The 13,392-nt window shown below is 33.2% G+C and overlaps 1 protein-coding gene across 7 annotated transcripts in view; it reads right to left on the bottom strand.

Moving 5' to 3' along the window:
* Window positions 1-1,736: 1,736 nt before the first annotated feature.
* Aldh1a1 (aldehyde dehydrogenase 1 family member A1) overlaps window positions 1,737-13,392 on the bottom strand; it is a 149,394-nt gene continuing 137,738 nt past the window's right edge. For all 7 annotated transcript variants that reach the window (XM_071600566.1, XM_071600568.1, XM_071600570.1 and 4 more), the window contains 4 exons: window positions 12,172-12,336; window positions 8,957-9,114; window positions 6,919-6,993; window positions 1,737-2,322 (listed from right to left, as the gene is read on the bottom strand). In XM_071600566.1, coding sequence (XP_071456667.1) covers window positions 2,250-2,322; window positions 6,919-6,993; window positions 8,957-9,114; window positions 12,172-12,336 — 471 coding nt within the window. In that variant the 3' untranslated portion in view covers window positions 1,737-2,249. The remainder of the gene's footprint in view (window positions 2,323-6,918; window positions 6,994-8,956; window positions 9,115-12,171; window positions 12,337-13,392) is intronic.

Here is a 13,392-nt window from a genome sequence, read left to right as displayed (position 1 = left end):
CCACAGAACTGAATTTTTCATAAATATTCCTTATACATGGACTAGTAAGATATTCTTTAACTTTTCAACATTTTAAGAATTATTGCCAGTTTGGCTTTCATACAAATAATGAAATACAAATAATGTCCAGAGACTTAGGACAAGCCAATATAAAACAGATATTTTCTGTTTAATCCTGTAATGTCTTATTTATACAACGAAGATTTAATTTTCAAATATTTAAACTCGCTTCTGGCTTTTGTTATGTTCTGTGTTCAACCCTTTTGTTATACATTTTGAAATGTTCTGGTAGGATGCCATTACAATATTAACTTGTCTACCTATTAATTTATTTGCACATGGATTCAAACACATCTTTTAAAAATGTAGGGTTGTCTAGTTTTAGGTTAATGCAATTCCGTTCTGTACTTGGATATTATTCCTTCTCAGTGTTCAAAAACTTTCAGTTCTCCCTAAGATTTAGGTTTCTACAATTTTCAAAATGGTAGTTACGTCTCAAATCATATAAGGTAGTCCAAATTGCAAATCTTACAGGCTCATACAAGTTTGAGAAACTCTTTGAAAGTTGAGTGAAAACGATTTCAATTCTGAGAAGCGATTTGTTTTCATTCATTCTTGCATTGTTATACTGACTACAGTAGTTATAACTATAATGTCAGTGTCATTAGGGTGTCTGTTAATGTAAAATGATAAACTAATTTGTGAAACAAAATCACCCTAAAGATCTTAGTTGTTGGACTAGAGTATTTTAGAATATGTAGAGTAATACGTAGGCTCTTGATTTTCCATGGGCCTAAGTCACTTCCCAAGGGAAGCATAGCAGGGCATAATGGAAGCTTGGTGCAGGTAGTTTTACATAGAGGACATTTTTCTAGCCGCTCCCTTCTGATCTTTGGAACACTAAAAGCTACCTCATTGCACAGAACAACATGGATTTCTTAATGTATTAGCGTTAGATGAGGCTGAGAGGAAGGCAAGCTCTCTGATAAAATAAATTTAGAAAACATGCATATTGAAACAAAAGTAAATAGGTTTCAGGACTTCTCAGAACCTAGAATATGAAGCTAATGTGCAATTTGAAACTCCATAACCCACTTGAATCAAATGTATGAAATATGATATGTCAAGAACTATGTAATGTTTTGAACAACTAATAATAAAAAAAAGAAACTCCAAGAGGAGAATATATTATATAGACTATCTCCAAATTTTATTCAATGAAATGTGTCTGAGAGATTACATGTAGAATCTTTTCCCCTCTTATTCACTGCCAAACTGCTCAAGACAAATTTCTTCATAAAACCATTTCCAGGTCCCTCAATTAGACTTCATCACTACCCCATTACTGTAGGGTTTTCAGACTCTTTATTTCTATTTTATAACCTCTTTGTTTGTTGGGTGGCAGGGATTGTCTTTGTTTTCCACTAAATTAAAGAGCCTGGAGATAATGGGCCATTCACTATTCACCTGTTTTGTACAACTCCTTTGCCTAGAGCTTGTAGGAACTCAATAAATGTTTATGAAAGTCTGATCCCATCTATCTTGAATGTGTGTTATTTATTTCAAGGATTCTACTGGGAAGTGAACTATGCTTCTTTACCCATTTGAGAATGAGTGGATTAGATTTTTATATTTAAATTCATCTTTAGGCTTAATTTAACACTGTTTTTGATAGTAGGGAGAGTAAATCACCATAATCCAAACATACACCTAAAAGAATCTCAAACTAAATAAGATTCATGCAAGGTCATTTTTTATTAAGCTTTATATTCAGATTACACCTATGTATTTTATTTGACAAGCTGACATAACATTCTAGAAAACACAAAAAAGGACTTCATCCCTACCAGGAAAAGAGCAACTTACTCTGCAGTTAGCATGTATATTAAGTACTTTAGGGAGTCATTAGGGGAAAGAGGCTACACAACTACTGCTTGTCTTCTGTAAAATGATTATTCTGGACCAGTAGCTACAAAGAAAACTACATGACTACCACAGAATCAGAGATCTTACATCCAAATCCATCCTTTTTCTTTAGAATAGGACTTGGGAGTCACATAACAAAAATCAAGTTATTATTTCAGAATAAGCTACATGTCAAGCTTTCTATGTGCAGTATTAATACTAAGGTGATTAGCTTATGTTTAAAAAAATCAAAAAAAGAACATTTTTCTATTTAGACCCCACGTAGTAGTGACTATAGGAGATGCTTAGTCATTGAAAAGTGTTCTGTCCATTCTGGTGTATCTTTACGAATTCTTCTGAGAGATTTTCATGGTGACTGTCTTGACTTCTGTGTATTCATGGAGACCATATTCTCCCCTAGAGAGAGGGGGGAAAAATACTTGTAAACGCCATTGAACATAACAGCATAAATGTATGATAGTCACTGAGGTGGTACAAGTCACTCTTGCTTATCTCAGAAGGAAATGTGGAAACTATTTCTATGCAGAGAACATTTCATGTAATAGCTAGTTGACCATAAGTTGTCTGGTTGTGCAAAAAACCCCTTGTGGAGAAAATTTCTTAAAAATGTCTTTAATTTTTTGAAAATATAAAAAATGACACAAAATATCTTTCATTTTAAACAATTAGGCACTTTCAGTTGATATACATAGAAATTATCCACTTTTGACATTTTTTTCTTTTACTTAACTATTAAAGTTCTAACTGCTCAAAAGATAATTCAATCCTATAAGACTTTTCTCATTTCTAGTTTGGTTTCAAATAAATTATATATATATGGAGAAATAGCCATAATCACTCCAGTGTACCCAGTAAAGCTATGCATTTACTAGGTACAGTTGGCACAGCAGTAGTGAGGGGTAGAAAATGCTCCTATTTCCATCTGCATTCTAAGTGCCAACACTGGAGCAGAGATTTAAAAACCAAGGGCACTGTGTTACTGTCTAACACATTGGGGTGTACATATCACTATTTTGGGCTCTTTGATTTCTCATCTTAGGCAGATGTAGTTTCAGTGATATATTTTGATTCATGGCAAAACAAAAACCTGATCTTCATTGTTGGAATTTTCTTTCCTTTTTGATTTTTTCTACATTTTCTTTTTAAGGAGGAAAGCTGTTAGAGATTGGCCTACATTTAGGCCTTTGAGCTTTTTGCAGATGTTGGTTTTCCTCTTGGTACAACCTCCTCTGTCCTCCCCACATGCTATGTTGCTCCTAAGTCCATCCCAAATGACCAGCAATGAATACTAGTTGATCTGTTTGTACCCTGGTTTCTTGTTATCAGTTCTCTATCTCCCACCAGTTTAGGAAACTATGATTTACTCTTTTTTGAAGAGAACTAGAAGGATTGGCTCAGTTATTCTCTGTATGGTTTTGATGAGATTAAATTGCATATATATTAAACTATTCTTAAAACCATTACACCTATGCACATGTAGCTTACAGAGGAATAAGATCTTGATCCTTTCCTAAGCCTCCCTCTTGTGATCTAGACAGGTATGCAGAAGACATCTTTTGCTCTTGAAAACCTAATCCCCTTATACTGATTATTTTCTTGGGCAATTAAGCTTTTAAAAATACCTTCTAAAAGCTTCAATGAGCATGTTTTTCAAAGTAATTAAAGGGTTTAGACTCAGTTGTCTGAAACCCATTAAAAGATAGTATTTTAATAAGCATTTTATCTCACAGAGGTAGATAAATTAACCCATGATTTTCACCAATAGACTTTTCACTGTATTTTGGGTTATAAGGGAAGTTGGAACTCTCAGGAGAATAATGAGTGTGATTATTTTCATACTCTGTTAGAAACAGGTCAGCTTTCTTAGGAATGCATATATTATATCTATGATGGATCATAAAAACATCTGCTTACATTTCTCTTTATCTTAAGTGTATAAGCTACCAGTTCTGTGCTTTGAAAAATCTTCAATATACAAACCACCAAGTCCTTATTCAAATGCTGTTTTTAATTCAGTAGGTGTGAGTTAGGTCTGAGACCCCACTTCTAATAACTTCCACATTGATGCTCATGCATTTCATCCATGGTCCATACCTTAGGGAAAACGGTACTACTAATAAGATATGTCCATTTTTTTCCTTTACGCCCAGAAATGAGCTTTACACTAATTAAGCAGGCCAGAGGAAATGTGTGCTGAATTGAATTAGCAAATATAACCAAGAAAAAAAAATGTTCATTTGAGTTCTTGCTATAAGTCCATTAATAACATTTCCTCACTCCCTTTTTTTGAAAGGGACAGGAAAAAAAGAAATACCTTTGTGATGTACTGAGAGCCAATTAAATTTGAAATGTCCTACTAACCTAGTCTCAAGTGGTCTATGTTAACCTACGTGAAAATGAGTGTGATTTCACAAAGAGGAATTTCTGCCATTAACCTATTCCAGTGCCAACACTGGAGCAGAGATTTAAAAACCAAGGGCACTGTGTTACTGTCTAACACATTGGGGTGTACATATCACTATTTTGGGCTCTTTGAGGACTTTGTTCCCGACTGATTGATTCTGCCTTTCTACTTTGGAGGGAAAACTATAATTTAACTCTTGAGAGTCATTTGAGGCTTTGGATTCAGTGATTATTTTGAAACATCTTGTTGTGAATGACTCGTTTATTAAGTTTACCAAGTTTTTTAGATAGACTTTAACTGTAGCATTCTCAGATGGATTTTTGAAGTTAAAAAAATAATAGCATAACTTTCTTCTTTGTATTTTAAAGAAGGAAATTATCTAGACCCACATTATAGATTTTAAGGAAATTATGGGTGATTTTTTATTCTTATTTTCAGTCCTTCTATTTAATCTCCTAATGCTTTAGCTTTAAAGTTTGACCAAATTGTATTCAACAAAGTTGACATGTTTTGTCTACTTTAGTTACTTCATTCCTTTTGGTTGTTTTGTCAACATTCCCAGGGTAATGTGTTAGATCGCTGGGCCAGCAGTGAACTGTCCTTCAGAGTAATCTAACTTTGTAATAATAGCTTTGTATACAAAGTAGTTAGTTCTGCCAAGAAATTCTCTAGTTGTGGACATTATAAGGAGAGGGAACCAGGGAAGAAAAAAACAAAACAAAACCTATGTATGGCTTTTTATTACTCCACTAATAAGATCCAGCTGATTTCCTCAGATTCAGGACTTCTTAATCTAGATCAAATTTATCTTTGTAATAATGTTTCTCACCCCCATAAATCCATACCAACCACCCACGTTCACTAGCCCCTCAACATCCCCAATGCCCATTCCATTCAGGAATATACTTTTCTCTACTTACTGATGTCCTACACAAGCTTCATGCCCTAGATGAAGTCCTGTCTTTACTGTGAGGTCCTTTACTCTATCAATATCATTAAATTTTTGGCCACTAAATTCTCACTGGGGTTATAACCACAGAATCTTAAGCATGGGAAGGATCTCAAAGATGTATTTTCTTCTCCCACTCCTATTTTTATCCACAATCCCTCACCTTTTCTAACAGATGAAAATAGTGAAAATTAGAAATACAGTATTAAATATTAAACTCTCTTGGTATTCAGATTTTCTTTCCCTTGATACCCTTTCCTCTGGACTTTCAACTACTTTCCTGACTTCCTCAGGCATGAACTCCCACTTTATTAATAGTCCAGTACTACTGTTCAAACTGTGTGTAGGTATTTTGCACTGTTTTTTTTTTTTTTTGTATCTTCTTTCTGCTATGACAGTTATTTGAAGAATGGAACATAGTGTTATGTCTCTGGGACTCATAGGACCTTATAACAGCAAGTACATAATGAACGCGTATTACGAAAGTGCATCCATCATTTTAACTTTTCTCCATTCTCTACCTCTCCAAAGATGTTTGTTTCAATGTAATTTTGCTGATCAATTAAGATAAATAACAAAGTGATATCTACTTAAGGCACTCATGACCTTTAGATATTAGATTCATTTTACCTGATATTAACAAAATGAGAAGCTTTTTTCTATATTTGATTCCATACAGTTTGTATGTGATGTATGTTTTTTCTTTTCTTTTATCTTTTATTGATTTTATTTTTTTAAATACACGACAGCAGTGGAATGCACTACAATTCTTATTACATATATAGCGCACAATTTTTTGTAACTCTGTATATAAAGTATGTTCACACCAATTTATGCCTTTATATGTATGTTTTTTCTTAATGGATTTTTATTTATTAGTAAATGTAAACAATTTTAGGAAATAAAATGGTTTAAACCATTTGAGCAAAATTAACCAAATATAGTGTCACTATTTTCTACACATACATATATATCTGCATATTTAAAAAGTCTATATATCTTGGTTTCTAAAGCAATGGAAGGCTCATAAACACATTTATGTATAAAAATTCTCAGTCTAGTCACAACTATAAAGCATGTTTTCTGTAGTCAAATTTCCCTCTGGGTTTATATTTTAGTACCCAAAATAACTCATTCAGTTAATTTAAAAATTTAGAGTCTGCATCAATAATATTTCAACAAATGAGAATCATTCATCTCAACACTGAACTTTTTTGGGATAACTGACCTAATTTATTTATCTAAGAAGTATTTTTAAATAACTACAGTGTTCTTCTATTTATATACTTCTTAAAATCAACAATTTAGATTTCCTATCTTCTTTTTGAGAATGTTTCCCAAATGGATTACATTCAGACATACATCTAGCCATTCTACAAGTAGGCAACAATGCAATCACTGGTGTAAAGTGCTTAATAGGGTCTCTTATGAATATTAGGGGTTTAATAAATTATATTTCCCTTCTGCTGTTGCCTTTATAAACTCATGAAGTACATTCAACATTTAAAAAGCTATTTGGTGGTATGGATCTCAAAGAGAGAATAGCGGCAGGTTTTATTTAAGGTGGTGAACATGAATTAGTTCCCTGGAGTGATAACCATCTAGATCAATATTTATCTCAATAGAAACTTATTCTTACAGTTCTCGTCCATTTCCAGACATCTTGAATCCCCCAAAGGGGCACTGAGCAGATACCACACTGTAGCAATTTACCCTGAAGGAAAAAAAAAGTACATTATAGATAATACTTAACCTATGAAATAACTCCTAAGCTGGGAATTTTAGAAATTCAAAGAACTGCATTTATTTTAATTTAATACATTCATTGAGTTTTTTTAAACAGCAGTATAAATTAGAATCCAGAAAGTATATGGATATATACACTTCTTAGAAATAAATAGAAAGGTGCAACTATGTATATATGAATAGTCATTTGGGTAGTATATCATGTCCCTAAGAAGTGGTAGTTTGAAGTATAAAATAGAATGGCTAATATGCTCTAGAAGGAAAGGATACAGCTTACTAGAGGCTGAGATTTGTTATAAACATGTTCTTTACTGCTTATACTCAATGAGCTTTGTGATTTTTCTTGAGTTTTATGTACTTTTCAGACTAGAATCAACGTTCTTTTTCGATTGCAATGTGTATCACAATACTCATTGTTTTCATCATTTGGTTCAATAAATTACTTAAACAAATGCCTTGTCAGGAAGTGGATTTAATTATAGATTTGTTTATCAGATTTCACAAAGTGTTTAAAGATGCTTATATGAAGCAACATAATTACTAAAAAAAAGTGAGTAGAATTAAAGAAAAAAATACAATAGAAGATGGAGTGGGTTAGGGACAATTAGAATGCAATTTTGTAGGCCATGAACAATGCTTAGCTTTGAATTTCCTAGAAGCTAAAGTTAACAGCAAAATCTAATTACTTATATGATTCTCATTACACAAAAATAAAAAAATTAAAGAATACCATTTTCCAAATTAGTTTTCATATTTTCCCCTACTTTCATGTTATTATAAAAGGTAGTCAAAAAGATGAGAAGACCTCCAAATAAATATGTTGTACTTAGAAAAGTTTGATTATTACTTTGATTTTGAAATAATATTCAGGTGTTTTCTTATTTTAAAACTTGATATCCCAATTCCTAGAGTTCTAAATTCTCATTGTGCCACAGAGACATTCTGTTTTCCTTATCAGAAGGATAGTTTCTTAAATAAGTTTACAGTTTTAAAAAGAATCTTGTTTTTGCTTAGTTTAATTGTCATTTAAATTGGAAAATCAAATCCTTACTTTGAAATTAAGTATAAAATCCCAGCAACTCTGGATTCAATGATTGTCTGAGAAACACCAAGAAGCTATTAGGTCTGAGACAATGCCAGAACATTATTATGCTCTGGGATATAAAGCAATAATAATAAGATCTACTCTGTTTTAATATGTATGGAAATTCCTAATGAGATTCTCAAGCTATTCAGTGGAATGATGTGATAACAAGTTTCTCCATCATATATTCAAGTAACATTCTGTTATTTCAAAATTTTAAAATTCTCAAACTTATCTCTGTTAAAATGTGCAGAAAACAAATTTGCTCTTTTGATTCTACACTGAAAATGAAAGTATTTAATATACATTAATAGAAAACTGAGGGTTATTTACTTAGAGAAAACTATGGTTTGAAATGCCTCCCTATTCATGTGTTTTCTTACTTGTAAAGTGGAGATGATACTATTTAATTAGGTCATTTCTAGGCCTATGTAAGATGATGCATAGACTGTGTTTGTAAGAATATTTAGTATACAGTAAGTTTTTAGGAAACGGAAATAATGTACATATATACAATAGTAATACTGACATTTATTAGCTCTTTTATCATAGAAATATTTTATGTTTATCACTAGCCATTCAGATTGACAAGGTGCTTGATCTCTTTTCAGAGTTTCTGAAAGAAAACCACCCATTATAAAAACAAAATAAAACAAAATCAAGTTAAAAAAAAAAAAAACACAGGCTTTTGAGCTGTGATTCTTAGTGCTAGTTGAGCATTAGCAGAATATGGGAGTTTTAAAAAACTACTTTTCTAGCAGACAACACAATTTGAAATGAAATGTTCAAGTTAACCTGTTGAAGTGGCTAATATTGGAAAGGCATATATAACTTCAGTCTGACTTACCACACGGTCCCTGCCTGTAGAGCGGAGGAGACAGTTATGGCTTTATTAAGATCTTTGGTAAAGATTCCTGCTGATAAGCCATAGAGAGTATTGTTTGCTCTCTTGATCACATCATCTAAAGATTTAAACTTCATGATTTGTTGCACAGGTCCAAATATCTAGAACACAAGAAATTAATAAAATAAATAAAGATAACATATTAAAGCTAAGTATTTAAAATGATATTGCAGATTTTTTCCCTCTACAGATAATGCTAAATTGGATAAGATTTTGTTTCTCATCTCAAACCTACATTTTGTTTGATTTTGTTTGTGTTTTTTTGGTACCAGGAATCAAAAACCATGGACACTTAACCACTGAGCAACATTCCCAGCCCTTTTTTTGTATTTTATTTAGAGACAAGTTCTCAATGAGTTGCTGAGGGTAACTTTGAACGCATGATACTCCTGCCTCACCCTCCCAAGCAGCAGGGATAATAGGTGTGAGCCACTGCACCCTGCTTTCAGACCTACATGTAAAAATCAAAATTGAGATCTATAGAAGTGAAAAGTAAAAACAGGTGATGACCATATTAAATTCTCTTTGGAACACCATAGGCACACATAAATAAAACAGTGTTAATTTTCTAGAAGTTGAAATTAAGCTCCCAATTACTTAAGGTTATGCATCAAATCATTAATTTCAAATTTCTTTGAATATATTTTAAATTCTTTCCCTAGCTTTCTTCATCTTTTGAATTACTGCATATAACAGCCCAAGAAAGCAATGCTTGCTCTATTGGATAAATGTATAGGTAATGATTCATAATAATATTAATGTTTTATATATTAGTGTGTCATTGACTAAAATATCAATTATTCTGTATTTGAATCTTTTTACAATTAGTCAAGATAGGTAAAACAACAAGGGATTTTATTCAGTTTCTGTTCTTTTTTTTTTAGTTTTTTTTTTTTTTTAGTTTTTTTTTTAGTTTCTGTTCTTATGTCACTTAAATATGCCAAATAGAATTCATTATTGCAATTCTGAACTACCCTATACTAACCAAAGTATGAGTTCACTGACAATTGATAAAAATCACAGGAAAGGAAACAACAATCACAATTTGGCTTATTACAGTCTAGACCTCTCTTGCTAGACTGTTGTTAGCACAGGCCACACTCAATTCATTCTGGATCCCAGCTCCAGGGAGGAGGAAAACAGTTGGATTTTCTCTGAAAATTAAGCTTACAATAAAAGAGAGGCTCCTCTGAGTATTATAAGATTTTTTTTCTGGGAAATGTGAATGAAGGTGGGCAAAAATCAGAAATGTCAAATGATTTTCTGGTATCCACCATTGATTTAAGTAGTATAAGGGGTATGAACCATTCAGCCATTCAGTAGAGGCTGAGGGCAAAGTCTAATGTTGTGAATTGAATCATGATGTTGTAACCTAGGAACTAGATAGATGTAGAAAAGCTACTACAATAAACACACTCATATTTTACATAATTTGAATTGAATACAGTACGTAGTTTCAGGCTTCCACTTTGAAGGAGCCAGATAGCTATTCTATCACATACATTATAGGAACACAACAAATACCTCATTGAAGATATTCCCGTAGTCCTCTCTGTTTGGTATTAATTGATATAAATAAGAACAATTCTTGTAGTGAGATAAAAACTTATCAATAAATGCAATAATTACAATTCAGTCGAGGACTGAAGTGATATGGAGAAACTAAGTAGGTTTGATTATCTATGTTTGCTTTTATTTTTGTTTTTCTTATTTATTTCCTCTGTTTGCAAATCTGATTTTGTCCTTTTCCCCTTGACTTAATAAAATTTGGGATGGGAGGGCGGTTTAAAGAGAATAACCTTCTCAGATTAGCCATCACATCATGGACATTAAGTACAAATTGACAGGATGAAAGGGTTATAATTGAGGACCTTTGAGTTGTCAGTGTCTTCTTATTGTAGTGTATTACATGACACTTTTGTCACCCAAAGTCAGTTCATCTTCTCTGCATTTAATAAAAACCCTCATTGTCTATGAGGTAGGTTATTTACCTTCCTAAATGCAAATTAGTTCTTCCTAGTTATACATGCCTTCTTAGATTACATTTTTCTTAATTTATGTGGTTTGTACTCACCAAATGTTTTAACTATAAGATGTAACATATTATGCCATATAATTTTACGTATTATTATATATTAAATATACAATAAGCATATATTATGTGTAAATATAAGTATTTACTCCCTACATTTCCTCATTCTTCATGTACTCTTTTTGGGGGTTGGGGGTGCTGCTGAGGATTGAACTCAGGGCCTCATACATGCTAGGCAAGTGCTTTACCACTGAACCATATCCCCAGCCCCTTTCATGTATTCTTGGCCCCAGATTTTTCAGGCATTATGATTCTTAATTTTGTGTTGTATGGTTAAATATTTAATGAGTGTATTATATTATACCCAATTAGTATATTTGTATGAATATGTATATACACACACAAAATTGGGAAATCTGACCACTAATAAACACAGGGCCAAGAGCATAGAGAGGATGGGGAAGAATGTGGAAATGAATGTAGAAAAAGACCATAGGGCAAATATGGCATCACTAGGTAGGGCTGAAGCACTTTTTGTTTCATGATAGAAACACTGAAGATCTGCTCTCAGCAATTTTCATGTATACAATATGTTGTTATTGATGGGAGTCGTCACATTGTCCGATGGCTCTCTTGATATTATTCCTTCTGTATGACTGAGATTGTGTGTCCTTTGACCAGCATCTCCCCAATCCTCTTCTCCACTTCGTATCCCCAAAGTCTCTGGTAACCACCATTCCACTCCCTGCTTCTGAGTTGGACTTTTAAAAATTCTATATATAATTGGGATCTTTCAGGATTTGTCTTTCTGTGTCTGGCATATTTTACTCAAAAGAATGTTCTCAAGTTTATTCACACTATCATGCAAAACCTGTGACTGGAAGCACCTAATGATTGTTACGATCTTGGTCTGTTTGGCTGCAAGTTCTTCACAGGCTCAGTGGACTCCTTACTGTTTTTATTATTGATCACCAGTAACTTCAACCTTTATCAACAGCAGAAACAAAGAGTAACATTTACTGAGAAAGATGTTCAAAGAGCTGGGAAATTTAAAGGCACAGATAGTACACACACCTGCAGACAAAGTGTGGCAATAAAGGGAACAGAACAGAGTGAAACCATTTACCTCCTCTTTGGCGATGCGCATCTCATCTGTAACATTAGAGAAAACTGTGGGCTGGACAAAGTAGCCTTTATTCCCCCAGGGGCCTCCTCCACATTCCAGTTTGGCTCCTTCTTTCTTCCCACTCTCAATGAGGTCAAGTATTTTATCATACTGTTCCTTGTCAATCTATTTGAAAAATATCACATGAAAAGAAAAAAAAAAAATCAGCAACTTATAAAGTTATGGGCCTGTTGATGAGGGCTTCAGTGAGCTAGTCTATTTCTATTAAATCTGATATCGAATTTTAAAAGCTGACATAGGTTCATATTAATTCTCTGGGCACACTTACTTCTCATGAAATTTTAGGAAGGAAACCTTGAATATACCTATGTTTAGAATCTACAGTTGTGTGAAAAAGAAAAAAGAAAGTGTATTGGCATAGCAAACACATCTGACCCTTTCACACAACTGTCATTCTTAAAGAAAAGTTTGTTAATGATCTCACACATTTACCTGGAAATTGTAGTCCTAACTGAAATAAAAGGAGTGAAACGAGAAAAAGAAAGCTGTGATTCTGGCTTAATTAGGGCATTTGGGAAGCAGATGCCTTTGAACTTTGAGAAGACTCCTATATTTCTGTGGGGACTTTCCCATCCTGGACCATCCCCTCTGGCCTAGTCCATGACCTTGGATACCACCCTCAGGCCATAGGTTGGGCATCCTCCCCAGGTCAGGAGGTTTGATTTCAGTTTCTGGCCAGTCCCAATTTTCATCTTTATATTTTATTAAATGAGCCACATCTAAATATATGAAAAGTGTTACAGAAGTGAAATTTTTTGAATAAGATATTTATAGGGGAAAAGGAGTTAGAAGTTCTGGTTATAAACACCATGTCATGTGGATTAAAGGAAAACCAGGAGATCCAGGAGCTAAGCAGGGGGGTTGAGGGTTCTTGTTAGTTTAACTTACTTGTCCCTTCTCTCTACTTAAAAAGTGTTATTCTTTATCTTCTTTGACTCTGCAAATATTTCCCACCACCCAAGACCAAGAAAAAGCTTCCAAGAAGTCATTTCTAACTGTATGGGACTCAACACTCCTATCTAAGTAGATTAAATGCTATCTTCAACCAGAAACTAGTTTTACAAAATTTGGCTCAATATTCGGTGCAGTGTTCCTGCAGGCTCTCCACTGAACAATATTCAATCATGTATCCCACAAAGAAAATCTCTTCATTCTCATCAG

Source organism: Marmota flaviventris, chromosome 13, assembly GCF_047511675.1.
Source record: "Marmota flaviventris isolate mMarFla1 chromosome 13, mMarFla1.hap1, whole genome shotgun sequence".
Classification (NCBI taxonomy): Eukaryota; Metazoa; Chordata; class Mammalia; order Rodentia; family Sciuridae; genus Marmota; species Marmota flaviventris.
Note: the sequence above shows the minus strand (reverse complement) of the source record. Positions and strands in the feature narration are given on the sequence as shown.